Source organism: Crinia signifera, chromosome 5, assembly GCF_055691185.1.
Source record: "Crinia signifera chromosome 5, ASM5569118v1, whole genome shotgun sequence".
Lineage (NCBI taxonomy): Eukaryota > Metazoa > Chordata > Amphibia > Anura > Myobatrachidae > Crinia > Crinia signifera.
Window position 1 is genome coordinate 196752463 of NC_139221.1, and position 22683 is coordinate 196775145.

The 22683-nt window shown below is 43.6% G+C and overlaps 1 protein-coding gene across 2 annotated transcripts in view; it reads left to right on the forward strand.

The window, feature by feature from the left end:
* RPRD1A (regulation of nuclear pre-mRNA domain containing 1A) overlaps nucleotides 1-22683 on the forward strand; it is a 199090-nt gene that overhangs the window by 49197 nt on the left and 127210 nt on the right. For both annotated transcript variants that reach the window (XM_083188387.1, XM_083188388.1), the window contains exon 2: nucleotides 22104-22233. In XM_083188387.1, coding sequence (XP_083044513.1) covers nucleotides 22104-22233 — 130 coding nt within the window. The remainder of the gene's footprint in view (nucleotides 1-22103; nucleotides 22234-22683) is intronic.

Consider the following 22683-nt stretch of genomic DNA (forward strand, 5'->3'; position numbering starts at 1 on the left):
ATGTCTCTTAAGGTAAGCGCATGTTTGCTATCTAATATAGAAGTGATTAATGGAGATATGACTATCTAACAGCATTTTCTTGTGACAGTTTGATTGTGGCCAATGGCGGCCATTTCTTGACAGGTGTTTGAAGGTGAGGTGATCAGGGAGGTATTTAAGGGCTGCTGCATACATGTGTCAGTATTACTCTGCCTGCCTGTGTTTTGCCAATTGATGCATATGAGCTGTCTTGACAAAGGCCCCTAGAGGGTCGAAACGTCGACAATACTTATGTATAATTAAACAAGAGCTGACTGACTGCAATGGTGAGTGCCCTGGCTTTTTATTAAGCACTTGTGGATATTTTTGGTCGTCTGGATAGGATTACCTTAAGGTGCACCCCAGTATATCCAACTCTCCTGGATGCGAGTGCGGGATTCTCTGTATGTATGTATGTATGTATATGTATATATATATATATATATATATATATATATATATATATATATATATATATATATATATATATATATATATATATATATATATATATATATATATAGCACGATTGATATTAATTCTCTGTACACCTCCATTCCTCATCAAAAAGGATTGGAGTCCGTAACAACTGTTTTACAAAATGATCCCGAAATAAAACCAACCAAAATCAAATTTATTATTGATTGTTTACAATTTGTTTTGTCCCATAATTACTTCTCCTTTCTTGATGAGTTCTATATCCAGACCCACGGGACGGCGATGGGTACTATTTGCGTCCTGGGGTATGCAAATTTGTTTTCGGGGGAGTGGGAGAAAAGGTGTGTGTGTGTATATATATATATATATATATATATATATATATATATATATATATATATATATATATATATATATATATATATATATATATATATATATATATATATATTATATATATATGCTAATAACCCATTTAAAGACTATATAGCGCTGTATAAGCGCTATATAGACGATATTCTGGTGATCTGGAGAGGTACGGAGGATCAGTTCAATGATTTTGTGAAGCATATACATAATATTGATTTCAACTTAAGTCTTACATCTAAGTGTGATCCATTATCTATAGAGTTTCTTGATTTGACGCTATCAACAAAATGTGTAAATGATGGTTTAGGCATAGAAACCTGTACATTTTTTAAACCAGTTGACAGTAACAATTACCTCGATTATTTGAGTTGTCATTACAAAAATTGGAAGACAAATTTGCCCTACTCACAGCTCCTTAGGCTGAGGCGGAATTGTAGTTCACTAGATAAATTTAATGAACAAGCAGAAATTTACATTAAAAGATTCAAGGAAAAAGGATATCCGCTAGATTTGATCAATAGAGCTGTAAGCAGGGCAAAAGCACTAGATCGGAGTCAGCTTATTCAGTATAAGGTTCCAGAACTAGAAACATTGATACAAAGTAAAACTTTTTTTTGCCCATTTGTAACCCAGTACAATGTATATAATGGGTTAATAAGAAAAGCGTTAAATAAAAATTGGCACATTATAAAGGCAGACCCAGTTCTGGGAGACAAGCGACCACCAGCACCCAAATTAGTTTTTCGCAAAGCCACTACTTTAAAAAATCGGCTATCACCCAGCCTTCTCCCTAACATCACCACTGATAGTTGAAAAACAAACTTTCTTGGCACTAAAATAAAAGGTTTTTATACTTGCGGCAAGTGTAAGATGTGTGTGCATGGTAAAAAAGGAACTAAGTGTCATAGGGGGTGATGGAAAAATGAGGGTACTTATGTATTATCTGGGCTGCCGATTTTTTTGATTGTATGCCTTAACTTAAGGCATACAATCAGATGCGATGCGATATCGCATCGCATCCGACCATATCGCATGCGATGCGATGACCCGATTTTTCCATAGGATTCAATGTTAAAATGGACTGAGTCCATTTTAACATGGAATTCAATGGGAAAAAGGGGTCCTTTTCATACCCCTACTATCCAAGTGGGCATGGAGTTGGATATAAACCTGTAGCGAGCCACCGAGCCCGAAGCGTGGCGAGCGAAGTGAGGGGACGGTATTCTGTGTCCCCTCGCGGGGCTCGCCACGCTTCGGGCTCGGTGGCTCGCTACGCTCGCCACAGGTTTATATCCAACTCCATGCCCACTTGGATAGTAGGGGTATGAAAAGGACCCCTTTTCCCATTGAATTCCATGTTAAAATGGACTCAGTCCATTTTAACATTGAATCCTATGGAAAAATCGGGTGCATCGCATGCGATATGGTCGGATGCGATGGACCCGATTTCAAAATCGGCAGCCCAGTTAGTACATAAGTACCAAAATGAGAGATAAAGAGCTTCATCAACTGTAATAGTGTGTATGTGGTGTATTTGTTGGCTTGTAAATGTGGAAAGTCTTATGTGGGAAAGACAAAAAGGCTTTTAAAATATGCATATTAGAGAATTATAGAAATATAAAGAACCAAGTAGAGAACCATAGTGTGCCCAGGCATTTTAAAGAAGGCCAGGTTAGTGATCCTAAAAATTTGCGCTTCCTGGGCCTGGAACAGGTCAGTTTAGACATAAGAGGGGGGGACAGAGACGCTCAATTGCTTAGACGCAAATCATACTGGATATATACAATGAAAACCCTCTATCCAGATGGATTAAATGAAGGAATGGAGATCACGCCCTTCTTATCGTAAATTCTTAGTATATATCTAAACTACTCTGGATATTTTCTTTTTTCTTCTGTCCTTCCCTTTGCCTTTATTTGGCATTTATTTCCCTTGCCCTACTACTTTCTCTTTTCTCAAAGTGACTCTATAAATATTGTTTGGTGTGGGACTACGTGGTCCACAACAATTCGGTTTATTATATGGGTCTTCTACATGGGTCTTTCCACATATGCGCACACACTCTTTGCAATTGTCAGTTTTACTATAAATGTGTGCCTTATTATATACCAGCTGACCCGCCCGGCGTTGCCCGGGAAACCCTTGGGGTTTCTTTAATTCCAAAATTGCTGAAAAATGTCATCTTACAATATGCTGTGCCAAAGACCTAAGATTGTAATTTGTTATAGATTCCACCATAATGTTAGAATGTGTTTGCATTGATACTCAATGACGGCAATGAAATCAGGTGTGGTGTTGTTGTTTGAAACACAACGCTCCTGAGTTGATAACTTGTATGTGTTGATGAATTCCACATCCACTCCTGAGATTTAGCACCTACTGTATGACATATCCTCCAACATCTGAGGGTCAGAAATCGGTACAAAATCAGAAAGGGACGTGGCCACACCTCCATTTCTATACTTTCAAATTGTACAGTTTCTAGGGTGTGTAATTACAGGCACTGAGTGCGAAGGGACCGGGGTGGGCGTTACTTACCCCGCCATAATTAATTAAAAATTCACTGCTCACTGCCACTCCCCTCACCGAACCTGCAGCAGTCTCTGAGGTCTGGGGATCTGTAAAGCACATGCACCGGGCATCTCTACCAAACAGTGGGGCAGCCCCTGAGTGTGGGAGCAGGTCCACGGGCCTGGCCACATGATGTCATGACGTGACGCACGCTACCCGCACCACTGTAATGCCCCACTGGGAATGGGTGCAATGGGCCAAATTCTTCCCTACACCCGCCGAGCCAATCCACTGATCCAGCCATCACAATCATCAATGGGTGCATTAATAAGGTTTGAGTGTAAGAAGTTGAAGAATAAGACTGAGAAAAAGAATTGCCATGTTACAAAGTGTACAATTTACTCAATAAATCGTGAAAAAAATGTAAGTGTACATAGAAGTACAATCAAGAAATGAAAGTAGGATTAAAAAATAAGTTCTGATTCAAACTGATAATTGTTTGGATGGGGTGGGTTGTGAAACAAATCTATAGGTGGGGGTATGGATATTGTGGGCATAATTGGTGTTTGTTACACCTACATGGGGCCCTCAATTGATGGGATTTTCACTACAGTTTCACGGTCACATTGTCACCATAGGGGGATTCCCAATTGGGGTCCAGGTGGTCTTTTAGGGACCCTTTACAATCCTGTAGGTCTCTTCTCCTTGAGCTTATGGTCTCCCTTAATGATAGTCAATCACTGAAGGAGACCATAGGCTCCAGGAGAAGAGACCAACGGAATTGTAAAGGGGTCCCTAAAAGACCACCTGAACCCCAATTGGAAATCCCCCTACGGTGACACTGTAGTGAAAATTTCTCATCATCTGGGTACCCCCTGTAGGTGTACCAAACACCAATTATGCCCACAATATCCATACCCCCTCCACCTATAGATTTGTTTCGCAACCCACCACCATCCAAACAATTATCGGTTTGAATCATAATTTATTTTTTAATCCTACTTTCATTTCTTGATTGTACTTCTATGTACACATATTTTTTGTCACTATAACATGACAAATCTTCATCTCAGTCTTATTCTTCAACTTCTTACACTCATAACATTAAAACAAATGCATGCAGCGCTCATGCCCATCAACCAAACATTATCTATGAACCAAAAGAGTCTGGGAAACCCTAAGGCAGAGCAGTGCCTGATATCCAACTGACTAACAGGGTGAGTGCAGTGTACCCACTTTGTATTGATCAATGGGCGCATTGGCCAGGACAAAGATTTCTCAGTGCAACTGAAGGACTGGAGAGACGGATATGGGGAACAAAGTAGAAATGGTACATTAGGTACAGTTTTTATTTGCCGGTACAGACTGTTAAATAAACGGCAAATTATTTTTTACGTGTTCTGTGTGTTTGTGTGTGTCGTACTGTTTTTGTGTGTTGTAATGTATGTGGTTTTGTGTTTTATATTGTATGTATCTGTCCAATGCGTAAGTGTGTGAGGTGTGCTATTTATATACAGTATGTGTGTGTTGTGTATTTGTGCAATGTTTAAGTGTGTGTTTTGTGTGTGTTGTACTGTTTTTTGGGTGTGTGTGGTGAATGTGGGTGTGTGTTGTGCTGTTAGAGGTATGTTATGTGTGTATCTGTGCAATGTTTAAGTGTGTGTTCTGTGTATTGTACTGTTTTTGGGTGTGTGTTGTAGTGAATGTTGGTGTGTGTTGTACTGTGAGTTGTGTGTTATGTGTGTGTGTGTTGTGTTGTGTGTATATCTGCCGAATGTGTAAGTTTGTGAGGTGCGCTACGTATATATGTGTGTGTAGTGTGCTGTGCATATCCTGGCAATGTTTAAGTGTGTGTGTTCACAGTGGCGTAGCTTGGTTTGGGGCACCCCCCCCTCGCCGTTAATGGGGGGCACCCTCCCCGCCGGCCTCCCCACCCCCGCCGTTAATGGGGGGGCGCCCCCCCTTCCCACCCCGGCCGCCGGTGCCACCCGCCCCCATCGCCGCAGGCTTACCTGTCTGCGCGTCCCGGCTTCCCTCCTGGTTTCAATTAATAATTCTATGCAGACGGACCACGATAAAATGGCCGCCCCCATACCGCAGTTTCAGAGAACTGTCTGCTTTATGGGGCAGCCATTTTATTGTGGTCCGTCTCCATAGAATTGATTGAAGCCAGGAGTTGTGTGTTTGTTGTACTGTTTTTGGGTGTGTGTTGTAGTGTGTATGGATTTGTATTGTACTGCATGCGGTGTGTTTCCAGCGATTTCAGCCCCTATCTCCCCCGTGTGTACACAGCTTAAGTGTGTGAGGTGCTCTACGTATAAATGTGTGTCTTGTGTGCTATGTGTGCGTATGTGGTGTACTGTGTGTGTTGTGTGGTCTATGTATATCCTTAATTATTTCCTAATTGTTTAAAGCCTTCACCATAATGTTAGAATGTGTCTGTAATACTCAATGACAGCAATCCAATCAGGTGTGGAGTTGTTCCTTCGTCCACGGTTTCCCAGATCGTCGATCTTTTCCCCAGATCGTCAATGAAGGAAAATTAAAACTTGGTGTTTTTTAAAATTCTAAGTGAAATTTCCCAAAAACGGCTTCGAGGTGCACACCACCGGGTCCAGAGGTATCTTGTTGCCAAATTTGGTGTCTCTGAGTGCCACGGTGTGTCCGCAATGCGACGGACACACACACGCACACAGACTCTTCAACTTATTATATAGATGTGCTAAACACTTTTTCATGGGGCAGTGTCCCATCTGTCTGTGATAGAATAATGTTGAAACTCTATGATGAATCGGTCTGAACTTTGCTTCTGGTGTACATTCATTTATTCATTTATTTATGTATTGTCAACTACTGGGTCCGTTTGTATCAAAATTATATGTAAAACTACATACGGTCCTTAAATGTTATTCACTTCTTGCCAATCTATACTTGTTCGTTATGCTGGTATAAGCAAATAATGAATACACTCTTTGCTTTTTGTTTCTTTTCAAATGTCTGGACCAATGGTTTATAAATCAATGGAACATTATTCGGTCATCAGATGTAAAAAACGCCCCAATTACCGGAAAAATCCTGTCGATGAAGTTAAAGAGATTTGTCAGCCCGATCCGGGAGATGCAATGTCATTGTGCTCTATAGCTACTGAAAACGGAAAACGTATTGAACAACTGTTAACTTCTTTTTTTTTTTCTTGAATGTTCTTTTTTTTTTTCTTGAATGTTTCTTTATGCAATCTTGAGTATATTTTTTACTGTGTATGTTTCATGTAAAGTGTTGCCCTTTTTAAATGCCAAAAATGTTTACAAAAAAATGCTTGTAACACAAAGTTGCCGACATCGATGTTTTTATCACCGATTGTTTTACAAAGAAGAGTTAATTCTTTTTCTCTATTTTTATTCTTAATTTCTATAAGTTATACTACCCGAATGTATTGTAATATTGTTTATTTTATGGAGTAATGAATTGTTTATTATTGTTGATAGAATAGTTTTAAGGGGCGTTGCTGTTAAGAATACCACTTAGATGGTTAAAGTGCCTGATGGATTTCAGCTGATAGACAGCCACGGGCTTTAAAAGAGGAATCTGACCAACGCCAGGCCAGCCCTCTGACGAAGTACGTGACTACGAAACACGTTGGGGCGTGGCCTGGCATTGCAGTCTGTCAATCAGATGTGTCGAGAATACTGAGTGTAACCGCTCCTACATTTGTTGTGTCTGAGGCACGAGTACACGCGATTGTCTCGCGGTAGTTTAACCGCCTGCTGTGGTACGTCACTTTATACCTGCTTTTTACTGGAAAACCTTTGTTCTAAAAAATAAAAGTTTTTTATGATATTGCACTATGGAGCGCTCTCACCTCATATATATATATATATATATATATATATATATATATATATATATATATATATATATATATATATATATATATATATATAATCACAGTCTGCTGTGAGCTTTAGACCAGATAGCATGCCTGGAATCTAACATGTGAAAGCTATGTGTATTGTAGCCATATTGAGCGACAGTGCTAGGACCTGCAGAAAAGTGGGGTCCCGTGAAGGGGGCTGCAGGCTTAAATGCATTGATCAATTCATGTACCAAATCTCCACTATTTTACTACTGGATGAAGGATTATCATCCGCGTTTTAGGTTAAATTTTATAACCCCGTCACAGAGGAGTCTAACAGGAATACAAAGACCTGTTACACTATAGGCCACATAAGACTGGCACACTACTAACCAACCTATTGATATGGGTATATTCCTAATATAGGGTCAAAGAACACCATGTCCCGAAAGCAAAATCTGAGAGACCTCTCTACAAAGAAGGAAGTGTTCTACTTGTTTCATAATTCATGACCAAAAGACTGTTATATTCCCCTGATGAAGTCACTGAGACGAAACGCGTTGGAATTCTCTACAAGCGTTTTTATCTTGATAATCCCGTGAAGTCGAATAAAAAAATATTGTAAAAACATCTCCTGTTCACTTCACTGGATGTGGATCTTGCAAAAGTGTATTTGGACATTTATAATCTCATTTTGGCGCCATACCACTATTGGGTAAAAACATTGGGCTTTGTTCGTTCCCTATCCCTCAGGGAAGTTAGTGGTGAGGCTGCCAAGTATATCATTGAAAAATAGTTTGTATTGAAAATAATTTGTAAAGTAGGCTTAAGCGCGAGTTGGAATATTGGGGATATAGATATAGATATATATGTATGTATGTGTAAAATGCGGAATATGGGAGGTAATACTGTACCGCTTCCTAAACAGCTGTCGTTCTCTGCTTAGCAAGCGGCTACATGCCGCCTGGCCTAACACCCCCCTGCCCCCACACTGCTGAATCCCCTCAGTATCATGCGAGGGGATGTACGCAAACACATCGCCTCACATGCGGCCAAAGGGGAGAGAAATCATTTGATGGTCGCCATTCATCAAATGATTTCTCTCTTTATGAATAAGTACGTCTTATACTTACATTTTTTCCTGTCTGTGTCCACAAAAGATCAAAATTGTGAATCTCGCCAAAGCCGTTCACTCCTCTGCATGCGCAAGACCCCCCACTATTATTATGGGGCCTAATTCTGGCCCATCCAATCCAACAAGAATCATTGCATAGGTGTGCTATATAAATAACATAATAATAACATACAGTAGATAACATATTGGCGTCTAAGTAATTTAGTTTGTTTTCGAACATGTGAGGGAATTTTGCTTTATTATGCCTTTGGTCCATAAGACCTCAAGCTGGTTCATATATCCCATTTTAAATCAATGCAGGAGGTCTCATCGAAATTGATGACCCAGAAGGAGGTTCCCTCTTGCCCCAAGGGTTGAAATGTTTCTGGCACTGGTGCAAGGAACCTTTCCAAAATGTTTACAAGAATAAAGTGTTTTTTACAACCAAAACAACTTGCTTGCAAAATGGTTTATTTTTGTTGAGTCAGTTTACCTACTAGTTTAGGCAAAGGAGATGCATAGCTATGTAATGCATGCATCTATTTCTAGTTTCAGTATGAACCATATTTTTAAGTATATAGTAAGCATTTTTACCTACACATGCCCAAACAAAAATGTGTCACTGGCCACGCCCAGTAAAAGCAGGAGACATGAGTGAGGAGCAGAACTGCACTGCATGTGAAGCTGGATAATGCATTGATCTTGGAGTTGGTGAGCAGTCTGTGGACGTTTTGGTGGAGTGGCCTGTGTCTCAAGGGTGAGGAGGGAAGGATTGAGGTGGAAGGTCTATGTTAAGGGGTTGGGAAACTTTGATTTGAGTGTAGATAAGTGATTAGCACACAACTATGGCATACAGTCATCCCAATATGACTGCAAGGTAAAGGTTTTATCTTTAGTAATCGGATAACTTCCTAATCACTTCCCAATACATAACTTCCCTTACCCCTGCTTTTGACCACCATTCACCCTTGCAAATAATTAACTCAACCCTGGCACAACAGAATTACAGAATATTTGAAAAAATGTTCACGTTCTGCTGAGCTCTAAAGCAGACTTCCATTGCAAAGTAATGTTCTAATCATTAAGTGCTACCTTTTACATCATACTTCAAAACCTCATCCCAATCTTTCAATACCCAGTGTCTCTTTGCCACCATCAACTCTCTCATCTGTCCACCACCACTTTGTCTCTTTCCTCACTATCTGTCCTTGACTTTGCCATCTATTTCACATGCAAAATTGACACCTAATGGCAGGAAATAACATCCCAACAGACCCTCAACAACCTGTCCCATCCTTTCCCTTATCACCTTTCCCAGCCCATTTTACTAACTCTAACTTTTCCCTTGTATCTGAAGATGAAGTAATGGCCCTCATCTAGTCCCACCAACCACCTCTTTATTGGACCCTATCCCCTCCTGCCTCCTCCGCTACCTCCTTCCTGCTCCCTCCTTGCACATCACCTCTATCTCTCCCTTAGGTGGCACTGTCTCCTTTTGCCTTTTAAGCATGCCTGTGTCTCCTCTATTAAGAAAAATTACCCTTGATCCTAACGCTCTCTTCAACTACCATCCCATCTCTCTCCTACCTTTTGCCTTCAAACTCCTAGAGCAGATTGTATATATCTGCCTTACTGCATTTCATTCCTCCCACTCCCTGCTTGATCCTTTCCAGTCTGGCTTCCTTCCTCCCCACTCTACTGCAACTGCCCTCATAAAAGTCTGCAATGATCTTCATGCTGCCAAATCTTAGGGACACTGCTTATTCTTCATGACCTCTCTGTTTTTGATACTGTGGACCATCCTCCCCAAATCCTTCACTCCTTTGATCTGCATGATGCTTCTCTCTCCTGGCTGTCTTTCTACCTCTCTGACCTCTCCTCTGTCTCATGACTCCACCTCCCCTGCACTTCCACTGACAGTAGATGTCACCCAAGGTTGTGTTCTGGGTCATATATATACTGAGTGGTCAAATTACTATGACCACTTGACACATATGCAGATGGGCCATAACTTCAGGTTGTTGCTGCTAGAGCAGGGCTGGGCAACACCGGCCCTCCAGATGTTGATGAACTACACATCCCAGCATGCCTTGCTTCAGCATGGCCACATAGCAAAACTAATGCAAAGCATCCTGGGATGTGTAGTTCATTAACATCTGGAGGGCCGGTGTTGCCCAGCCCTGCGCTATAGGGTGAGATAACTATTAAAAAGGGAATGCAGGACAAGCGAAGCATCAATTACACTGTGTTGCTTGTAAAGAAATGAGCAAAAAACGAGTTTAGCATGACCTTTCACCTTGTCACGCTGCACAGAGCTGTACAGCCGGGGACAGGAGAAGCTGGGCAAAATTCCATTGAGCATGTATATTACTAATGAATTGTAAAGTTTCTTATATGAAAAATATTGCTCTAATAAATTTTTGTTGGATGTCAATGTGTCACTATTGGGTACATCTAAGTCAGGGGTGTCCAAACTTTTTGTGACGAGGGCCAGATTTGGTGAGGTGAAAATGTGGGGGGCCGACCATTCAGCTTGACATTCTTTGAATCATTAATCACATCAGAATGGTCCCCCACTCTGCCCCCATTCACTTTATGTCCCCCAGCCTGCCTCTTCACTGTATATTCCCTAGACTGCCCCCCCTTCTCTGTAAATTCCTCCAGCCTGCCCCCATTCACTGTATGTTCCCCACTCTGCCCCTTCACTGTATATTGTCCCTTCCTGACCATCTTTATCTGGATGTCCCCCTGCCTGCTCCTCCTTCACTCTGTTCCTTAGCCTGTCCCCCCTTTTGTGAATGTCCGTCACTGCCTCCATTCACTGTATGTCCCAAAGCCTGACCCTCCTCCATTCACTGTATGTCCCCCAATCTGCCCCCATTCACTGTATGACTCCCATGACTGCCCACATTCACTATGTCCCACAGCCTGCCCGCCTTCTCTGAATGTCCATCACTGCCTCCATTCACTGTATGTCCCCCAGCCTTACCATCCTTCACTGTATGTCCCCCACTCTGCCCCCTCCCTTCTCTGTTTCCCAGCCCCTTGTGTGAGCCAGAGGACGGAGGGGCAAAGCAGGAACTGCAAGGACAGGAGATGCTTGGGCTCCCGCTGCCGCCCTCCTCCACTCTGCATGTTACCGGAGCAAGCTTCCCCCTTGCTGCACCCCCTCGCCACACACTGCAGCCACTGTGACTGTGGAGGAGGGTTATATACAATTTCAGCTGCAGGGGTTGGATGCATACTTACCTGAAATACGCAAAACACATATCACTTTGATAGCCGGCACCTGCTCACTGCTGCAGACAGCAAGGTAAAGGCATGCTCACTGGGCCCCACCTTTAGTGCTGTGTGTCCTGCATCTGATGCTCCACCCACTTCTGGCTGGAGGCTATGGGCCGCTTGATATGACAGCACGGGCCGCAATTGGACCCCGTGCCGGACTTTGGACATGCCTGATCTAAGTGATATGAATCTAAAACATTTTTTCTCTTACATTCTTATGGGATACAGGGGAGTCGTTCATAACGATAGGGAAAAGAGGGTATCCGAAGGAGACAGGCACTTATAAAACTTTATACAGGGTGTACTGGCTGCTCCCCTCCCTCTAGTCAGTTTAAGAAATGTGCCTCAGGAGAAGCACGCATCAGGAAGAGCTCCAGAGAGTTTTGTCTTCTGTTTAATTTCTTTATTATTTTGGGACTGCTGTTTTGGACTCAACAGCAGTCCTGCGTCGTGGGAGACTAGGGGAAGGGTTCAGCTGCAGGCCACTTCATGGTACCGAACTGTCCCTGCCACAGGACCACTGTCCTGCGTGGGTGATGTTACCGTGGGCATTGCGCTGCAGCGCGCACACCCCTGGCATGCCGCACACCCCTAGTCCAGTCTGAAGATGTCGTGTGGTGAGTACTACCCCGGGGTACCCCGCCGTGGGGTCGCCGGGTAACGGTGCGGCAAGATGGCGGCGGCGGTATCAGCGGTGCTCTGCACAGGGACCGCGCAACCCCCTGCCTACACTGGGACAGGGTACTGCCTCCTGTACTGTCCAGGGCAGTTTACCAAGGGGTTTGGACATTCTCCAATGTCAGTCTCAGTATAAAAATGCAGGTAAGCTCTGGCGCCATTACACTGGGCGGAGCTTACCCAGAGTGGGGCCATAGCTCTTTGAGGGCGCCAAAACCTGCTTCCTGCTTTTTCCCTGGCTGCTGGAAACGCCATTGTACTGCTCCAGACACTCCTCAGCGGTGTGGAACAGAGGGAATCTGCTTGCAGAGACAGCATCAGGTTTTCAGTGCTTGTGTACTTGTACACTTGCCTGCATACACTGTAAAGTACTGTTAGAATTACTGTACTGTTTACCAGCTCTTAAAATTGGAGAGCTCAGGTGTATTGGTCCCCTCCATTACCCTCTGTACACTACCCCACTAGCTTGTTAAGCTATAAACTACTCAGATAGTACTACACATAGTGATTATCTGTCTAAATCACACTGCATATCCACTGTGTTTGCTCTGTGTGTGAGGGGAGACTGTTTGTTTGTCACAATGGTGAGGAAACTTACATGTATGGTGTGCAGTGATAAGTTTGTGCCAGCATCTTCATCACAAGTTACTTGTGGGCCATGCATGTCCCCACAAAGTAGTGGGGTTCCCCCACAGCTTACTGGACAGCAGAGTAGCACACAGGACAGCTCAAAGGAGCCTGCCTGGGCAGCAGGGATGAAATCCATGCTAGAAACTGTAACAACACAGTTAGCTGCTACCGCAGCACAGACCCAGAGGGAGCTTACTATCCTCTCTGCCAGAGTTGATATAATGACTCCTACTCCTGGGGTAACTCGAAAGAGAAGTGCACCCTCTCAAACCCCTGAATCTGGTGCAGATGACGGGGATGATGATGATATTGGAGATGCAGACGCGGGGGTGAGGAGCTTGATGCTTCACAGTCACTGCTCCGGGGCACAGAGCCATTAATTATGGCAATCAGGGAGGTGCTTGACCTTCCCTTAGCTGAGTCCTCTGAAGGGGATTCTTTCTTTGCCACGCAGAAAAAACAGCAGGTTGTTTTCCCTGAGCAGACTGACTTGGAGAATACTTTCAAGTCAGCGTGGAAAAACCCAGAAATGAGGTTTAAAGTGGCTAAGAAATTTAAAGCCACGTTTCCATTTGATCCTGAGGGATGCAAGGTGTGGGAGGAGCCACCGGAGGTGGATTTCCTCTGTGTCTCATCTAGCAAATGGTGCTTCCAGTACAAGGGTCGTCTTCTTTGAAAGACGCCACGGACAGAAAGGTTGAAAATACCCTTAAGTCCATTTTTACTGCTAGTGGCGCGTGTCAGCGTCCAGTCTTAGCAAGCTGTTATATGGCAAAGTCTATATACACATGGGCCTCCCAGATCCAGGAGGGCCTTCTGGGTGACATGACAGTGGCGCAGGTGTCTGAAAAGTTACACCATATTCAGGACACAGCTAAAGTTCTGTGTGAGGCGCAGAAAGAGTTAGGAGCCATTAACGGCCGTAACTCAGCCATGGCGGTATCGGGTCTCAGATTCCTCTGGCTCCGGCAGTGGATAGCTGACGCTGACTCCAAACGGAGTGTAGAAAACCTTCCCTTCACGGGCGACAGGTTATTTGGCAGCGATTTAGATGAGTTAATCTCTAAGGCCACAGCAGGGAAGTCCACCTTCCTGCCATCGACCCCACAGGCGCCCAAGCGTCCTTTTCCATCTCACACCCAGCAGTCCTTTCGGACCAGTAAATTCCGCCCAAAAGCCAGGGGTGGTTCAAATGCAGCCAGAGGCTCCCGAGGTAAATTCAGGAAGCCTTCTGCTTCAGCCACCACAGAGCGGCCATCCGGGGCAGCTGCAAGTAAATCCGCAGCATGACGGTGGGGCTCCACCAATAGCTCCGGCCGAGGTGGGAGCCAGACTGGCTTTCTCTGGCCATGTTTGGGAAGCCTCGTGCCTCAATTCTTGGGTACGGGCTCTTATTTTGCAAGGCTACAAGCTGGAGTTTGCAATACAACCACCTCAGAGGTTTTTCAAATCAGGCCTTTCAGTGTCCCCAGGGGACCAAATGGTTTTGCAGCAAGCAATCCAAAAGCTGGTGCAGGCCAGGGTAATAACCCGGTCCCTCTCCTGGAGAGGGGGCAGGGTTATTATTCAAATTTATTTGTAGTCCCAAAACCGGACGGGTCAGTTCGCCCGATACTGAACCTAAAATCCCTAAACCCATTCTTGACTGTAACCAAGTTCCAGATGGAGTCCTTGCGGGCCATGATAGCGGCACTGGAGGAAGGGGAGTTCCTGGCGTCCTTGGACGTGAAGGACACCTACCTTCACATCCCAATTTGGCCTCATCATCAAAAATATCTGAGGTTCACGCTGTTGAACGATCACTATCAGTTCCGCGCACTGCCGTTCGGCCTGTCCTCAGCCCCGCGCATATTCACCAAGGTGATGGCGGAGATGATGGTGGTTCTCAGGCAACAAGGGATTTGTGTTATACCATACTTGGACGACCTGCTTGTAAAGGTGTGGTCGTCAGAGGAACTGCAGGCAGCCTAACAGATTACCAGACAGACCCTGTCGGGTCACGGTTGGCTCCTGAACCTAGCAAAGTCCTCTCTAATCCCTTCACAGAGACTCCAGTTCCTGGGGATGATGCTGGACACGGCTCTCATGAGAGTGTCCCTATAACAAGACAAGATTGTGGATATTCAACAGCTGGTCACAGACTTGTTAAAAAAAAAAACAGGTGTCAGTGCACCAGTGCATTGTCCTTTTAGGGAAAATGGTGGCCTCATTCGAGGCTCTCCAATTCGGGAGGTTTCACAGCAGGATTTTCCAGCTCGATCTCCTGAGCAAGTGGTCCGGGTCACATCGCCAGATGCATCGGCAGATTGTGTTGTCGTCTCGGACGAGACTGTCGTTACAGTGGTGGCTCCACACGCCCAACCTACTGGCAGAGCGACGGATTGGCATCCAAGATAGGGTCTTAGTCACCACGGATGCGAGCCTCCTGGGATGGGGTGCAGTGACCATGGGTCAGTCCTTTCAGGGCAAATGGACCCTATGGGAAACACGCCTCCACATCAACAACTTGGAGTTACGTGCTGTGTATTATGCACTTCTGGAGGCGGCCCCTCTCCTCAGCGGACATGCGGTCCGCATCCAATCAGACAATGCCACTACTGTGGCGTTTCTGAACAGGCAGGGCGGGACCAAAAGCAGGCCCTGCAAGCGGGAAGCAACAAAGATCCTGTTCTGGGCAGAGAGTCACTGTCGGGCTCTATCTGCCATATTCATACCCGGGGTGGACAACTGGGAAGCCGACTTCCTCAGTCGCCACGAGCTCCATCCCGGGGAATGGAGTCTGCACCACCAGGTGTTCAGTGCTCTGGTGGCTCGGTGGGGGACCCCACTAGTAGACTTGATGGCATCAAGACACAATTGGAAAGTATCCAGGTACTTCTCCAGGGCGAGAGACCCTCAGGCAGAAGGAGTGGACGCCCTCTCCATACCGTGGACGTTCAACAGCCTGAATTATGTCTTCCCACCGATTCCCTTAGTGGCTCGGGTGTTAAGGAAGATAAGGAGAGACGGAGCCGAAGTCATTCTAGTGGCTCCGGACTGGCCACGAAGAACGTGGTACCCAGATCTGCTAATTCTTCAAGGGGACTCGTGGCGCCTACCTCTGCAAAGAGACCTGCTCATGCAAGGTCTGTGCGTCTTCCAGGCCTTGGAAAAACTTCGTTTGACGGCCTGGAAGTTGAGCGGCAGATCCTGACAGAAAAAGGATTTCACACATCAGTCATCTAGACCATGACGAGTGCAAGGAAGCCGGTAACGGCCGCACATTACCACCATATCTGGAAGAGATATGTGGGATGGTGTGAACAAGGAAAGTTTACTCCGGCTGAGTTTAAACTTGAAAGATTTCTCAGATTTCTTCAATCTGGTTTGGATCTGGGCCTACGTTTAGGCTCCTTGAAGGTGCAGGTATCTGCATTATGTCTTTTTCCAAAAGAAGCTGGCTAATATACCGGAAGTTCAGACATTTCTATAAGGAGTATTGCATATACAGCCTCCTTTTGTGGCCCCTACTCCACCATGGGACTTGGATGTCGTTCTGACGTTCCTAAAATCCTCCTGGTTTGAACCACTGGAGGAAATTGAGTTAAAATATCTCACATGGAAGACAGTGGTCTTACTAGCCTTAGCTTCGGCTAGGCGGGTCTCTGAGCTGGGGGCGTTAACATGCAAGAGCCCATATTTGATCTTCTATGAAGACAGGGCAGAATTACGCACAAATCCGCGTTTTCTTCCCAAAGTAGTGTCTGCGTTCCATGTGAACCAGCCAATTGTGGTTCCTGCTAGTGGGCCTCATTCTGAGGTGCCGACATCTTTGGATGTGGTAAGGATTCTCCGTGTATACATCAGGAGAACAGCGAGGATTTGCAAGACTGATGGACTTTTTGTCCTTTATGATGCCCAAAAGATTGGGCTTCCTGCTTCTAAGCAGTCTATTGCACGCTGGATCTGTGCAACCATTAAACAGGCTTATGTGGTAGCGAAGCTTCCTATGCCTGCTGGGGTGAAAGCTTACTCAACTCGTTCAGTGGGGACTTCCTGGGCGGCTGCCCGAGGAGTGTCAGCCTTACAATTGTGTAGAGCCGCTACATGGTCAGGCCAACACACTTTTGTCAAGTTTTACAAATTTGATGCTTTGGCCTCTGAAGATACTCAGTTTGGGCAAGCGGTGCTGCGGCAATCTCCGCACAATCCCGCCCGTTCTGATGTCTTTGGTATATCCCCATCGTTATGAACGACTTCCCTGTATCCCATAAGAATGTAAGAGAAAATAGGATTTTAATACCTACCGGTAAATCCTTTTCTCTGAGTTCTTATGGGATACAGGGTGCCCGCCTCTGTGCGGAGTTCTGCCTTACTCACTATAGTGAGATGTGGACCACTACTGGGTCCTCCTGCTACACTGTGTTCCTTGCGGTCATAAGGGTGTAGGTTACCAAGGTAACCTTATTGTTTACATCGTGTACCTCAGCTGTTCACGAGTGTATGTTATCACTTGGGTGATATTTCTTATCAAGTTGTTCCAGTTGGAACAGATAGTTCTACAAATGTTTAAGGCCCTGAGATTTCACATGTTCCGTGGTTGCTACAGTGGTCTTGTATGTTGAAAGTTATGTTGGGTGTGCTGGATGAATCTCACCACGTTAAACATTACACATATTCCTCTAATATTGTTCTTCTCCTTCGGCACAGTTTCTATTAACTGACTAGAGGGAGGGGAGCAGAGGGGAGGAGCCAGTACACCCTGTATAAAGTTTTATAAGCACCTGTTTCTTTCGTATACCCTCTTTTCCCCATCGTTATGAACGACTCCCCTGTATCCCATAAGAACTCAGAGAAAAGGATTTACCGGTAGGTATTAAAATCCTATTTTTTTAGTTAGAAGACATACAGTATGTGACAAATTTATGAAATATCTCTATGCAGAAACAGGGATTATCTGCAGCGCTGGGTTAATGTGCAATTCTTTATATGGGGTTCGCAGGTTTTCAAAAATAACAGATTATTCCAGAAGTTTTTTTCTTCTTTTACTTAAAAAAACTTTTATTTATGAAGCCAATATATATGCAAAAAAACTTTTGCCAAAGATATAAGTAAAAAACTTTTCCCAAAGATATGAATAAAAAATTGCAAAAAATACAAAATATAAAACACAGTATACAGTCTCGTTCCTTGCAGAAAAAAAGTTTTAAAATAGGCTCACCGGACCTCTCGGGGGCAGAATCTCCTACCACTTAGATGTTTCTCAGTGGGATTTCTTTAGCAGGATGAAATGCTGCTCCTTCACTGGTACTCTTCCCTTCAGGCACCACACTGCCACTGTGGTGACCCTTCGGGTTTTCCCTGTGTTTGGATAAAGTATTCCCTCGTGTTTAGGAGATAGGGACAGGTAATCCTTAGAGCAAAAAGAACACACAGCCTGCGTTCCTCTCACCAGCCAGCTCCTGCCTGCGCTCGCAGTCTGGCATGGTCACCAGGACGCTGATCTTTAAATGTATGCTGTGGGGCTCCGATGTTATCTGGATACCTCTCCCAGGCTTCACTTGAATGTATGTGAGCCTCTCGGGGTGCGATTGTATATACCCCGGTACTGCTCCCTTGTGTCTGGCGGCTTTTTACCTTTCTGTGAGCTCCAATCTCCAGCTGCTCATCTACTAGTTTCAACCTCTTGGGTCTTTCTCTTGAGATTGTCCATTGAAATAATCATTGATTGAATATTTTCACCTGGGATTCAGCAGCTGCAGGGGGAGAGCGCTTGAGACTGTGTGGACTGACTTTTTTAAAGGGAAATTTATGAAATAGCCATTACACTGTCTACCTAAGCTTCCTCTTCATTAAAAGTAGGATTAACATTATCCGAACTGGTGGGTTCTTTTCAAAAGGTGCAGCTAAGATTTAATAAACAGTATAGTAATACTGTTATTACATAATATTGGTACTTGTGTATTTGCAGGGCACCCAATTTACATACGTACGGCACCGTAGGAAAATCGCATTGCATGCAATTTTGCGGTGCAATGCGTTTTACCTCAGTTAATTTTTGTGCACCCCTGCCTGCGGAATCGCATCGCATGCCATTTGCGGTGCATGCTATTTTGCATACCCCCACTACCCACGCCACCCCGAAGCGTGGCGAGCGCATGTGGTTACGCGTCCTCCTGACCTTTTCATACCCCCACTATCCACGTCGGAGGTGGAATTGATTTTATAAAGTACGGTGAGCCCCGCAAGGGGACACTGAATACATGTAAAGTAATCCGCGTCCCCACGCGGGACGCACTGCGCTTGCCACGCTTCGGGCTTGGTGGCCTGCTGCGCTCGCCACACTTTATAAAATCAACTCAACGCCGACGTGGATAGTGGGGGGTAGGAAAAGCTTGGGAGGACGCGTTCTGTGTCCCCTCGCAGGGCTCGCTGTGATCGCTACGCTTTGGATGATTTTGCATCCGATCCGCGGCCAGGGTGCACTGAATAAATTACCTAGTGAGATTGTATAGCATCGCACGGCACGAAAATGTGCCATGCGATGCTATTTCATTATGCAGAATAGCCCACTAAGCAAATAGCTTAGTTGGCGCCCTGCAAATACACAAGTACCATAATATTTTTATAGATGTGCAGGAAAAGGTATACGTGTGTGTGTGTGTGTGTGTGTATATATGTGTATCTCTCTCTCTCTGTCTCTCTCTCTCTCTCTCTCTCTATCTATCTATCTATCTCTATATTTGGGGGTTATGGGTGACACTCACTACCAGAGTCCATTAAAGCTGGGGTGTTCACTCAATAATCCTCGTGAAAGAAAAAATATGTATACGTGGGTGCAGAAATGAGGCCAGGGTAAACCGAAATGAGGCCACCTTGTGATGACAATAACAAAGTGCACGCCATTAGCCACGTGTAACGCGGCTAATGGCGTGCACTTTGTTATTGTCATCACATGGTGTCATGTATAGATGGATGCACTGATGGCTGTACACATGTCTTGACAAAGGCTCTGTTGTGGAGCCGAAACGTTGACCAAATGGTGTGGCAGCGTAACTAAATAAAAAGTGGAATTTTGAAAATTGCTTCAGTCTGGGGAGTGGCCTCATTTCTGTGTGTGATTATGTATGTATGTATGTATGTATATGTGTGTGTATATATGTGTATATATATATATTCTCTCTCTCTGTATATATGTATGTGTGTGTATTACATTTTCTATTCAAAACCTATTTTGGATGATCTACAGTATCTAATGCCTCTGATTCAGATTCTACTTATGTTATCTTTTTAAAAGGTGCTAAATAAATATCATCTGCTATGGGCAACATTCCATCTTCAATAGAATTCCCATCTTAGCAAATTGACCCTGTGGTCTCTAATTGATCCTGCTTTAGTCTACATATTTATATCAGGCTGTTGATGTGATCTAGTGCCTGGAACATCTTTTGCAGCACCTGGATTATAAATGGGGCTCTAGCGAATCATATGTTGTATGTTTGTAAAATAAGTCAGTTGAAGCACAGTGTAATGTTAATCGCTAAACCTCGGTGATGTTACTTTTAAAACCAACATCTTGTCCCACAGATTAAATCCAACAACACCTAGGCCCTGGTCACAAAAAGGCCTTTGCCTTCAACGGCAACTTTAGCTGGAACCTTTCTCTGTTTATAAGTAATACTGATTTTATCCTCTAACAATGTTGTGCACCCAAATCGGCTACCCCTTCAGTTTTCATGTATTTATTTAATGTTTATCTTCCCTCTAGAAGGTCACTTTTTTGTATGTAATTCTTTTTATATTTGTGCTCCAGTGTGTATCACATATCTGTGTATTACTAATTCATCTGTAGTAATCTGTGTAGCCCAACCATTGAGTGCATCATCTGATACTCATGGTAGGATAAACAATCCCTTAAAGCAGGGGTTCCCAATCTTTCTCTAATCACGGCACCCTAGAGTATCAGAATTTTTCCAAGGCAACCCTAGGCCCCCAAAAATATATACCAAATTAAGTTGATTGGGTTTATATGTGCTTCTTAGATTCAGTTATGTGGTAAAGGGCAGGATTTGGTTCTGATTGTACACAATTTATGATTGGCAGCCACCAGCACTGGTTTTGTTCAGAAATAATTGATCATAAATAATTTGTATTGGTCCTGGATGACCAACCCGAGGCACCCCTGCAAGTGTCCTGAGGCACCCCAGGGAGCCTAGGCGCACAGTTTGGGAGCCACTGCCTTAAAGTGATGTGTGTAATTCTTGTTTATTTTGTGTAAATCATACTTTGAGGGTATATTTTGGTTTGTAATATGCACCGAAGGAAAATTACATCTGCATATTCTTTCTTACTCACAATTGACCTATGTTTTGTGCCCAATATGGCTGCCTCACCCCATATTTTGGTAGTTGGGATAAATCGTATGTGGAAATTACGGTTGTATTTTATACTCCACATGTGTAATCATATTATCATGTTACCATGTATTGCTAATCTTAACCTATACATTTGACCTACTGTATATGGCTGTCTTTACTGATATTTTTGCCATTGGTATGAATACTGTGATACTTGTGATTTCTGTGGATTTTGTTTCTTGTTTTTTTTTGTTTTTTTTTTTTTATTCACTCACTATAACTATTGTGTGCCCAAGATTTAAGATAGCTGCCCTCCTATGCAATAAGCAATTTGAGTTATTTTAGAGATTATTTTATTTTGAAGTTTTACTAAATAATGGAGAAGCAGTATAATACATTTTGAAAAGTCTAACAGGGTTATGGTAGATTTGATAATAAACCTTGTACTTTTTGCATTCTCTTTAACCATGCTGGAGATCGAGCTAGATACCACATCTACCTTGGTAACCTCCCAGGAATCCCTAGTCCATTTACTATCATGCTTGCATTTAGAGATGAATGTACTGCCAAGGTGATTAGAGAGCAGAGACATAAGAGGTTACTGGAAGGTTGTTTTCTGGCAAAGAGCCTCCACAAAATGTTTAAGCTGGAGGTATTCATAGAACCTTGAAGACAGCAAGGGCAATGCATATAAAAAATGCATATACTACATGTGTAGTATAGTGTTGTTGTTTTTTTAAATATGTTATGCACACATTTTTGTCATTTTAGTAGACCTATTGTAAATATTGACGTTTACATGTAATATAACATATACAGATATTGTATAAACATTTGAAATGCTTTAATTTTTTTTCTTTTATACTTTTAGCAAAACCCACTAGAAAGCTGACTTTTCTATATTTGGCAAACGATGTTATTCAGAATAGCAAGAGAAAAGGACCTGAATTCACAAAAGACTTTGCACCTGTTATTGTAGAAGCATTTAAACATGTTTCAAGGTACTGTTGTCTTTTTACATCTCAGTCCTCTATAGTATACATTACAATAGTTTATGTAATGTCAGTAAGGTGGTTGTTGTTGATGAATTCACTCTGTACTGCAGTCTGCTAGTTCAGTGGTTCCCACACTGTGTGCCTAGGCACCCTGGGGTGGCTTTGGGTGTTTGCAATGGTGCCTCGGGTTCACGACCAAAACAAATCATTTATTTATGCTCAAAGTGATAGGAAAATCTAGTGCTGGTGGCTGCCATTCATAAGTCATTGACCATTAGAACCACAGTTCCCCACCACATAACTGAACCTTAGGGTGACAGTTGAGCACAATTTACTTTATTTTTTTATTTACCCATAAGAAACTTTTTGACTAGAGGTGCCTTGAACAAATGCTGGAATTACAGGGCGCCCTGGTTAAGAAAGTATGGGAACCACTGTGCTAGTTAGTTAAGTTTT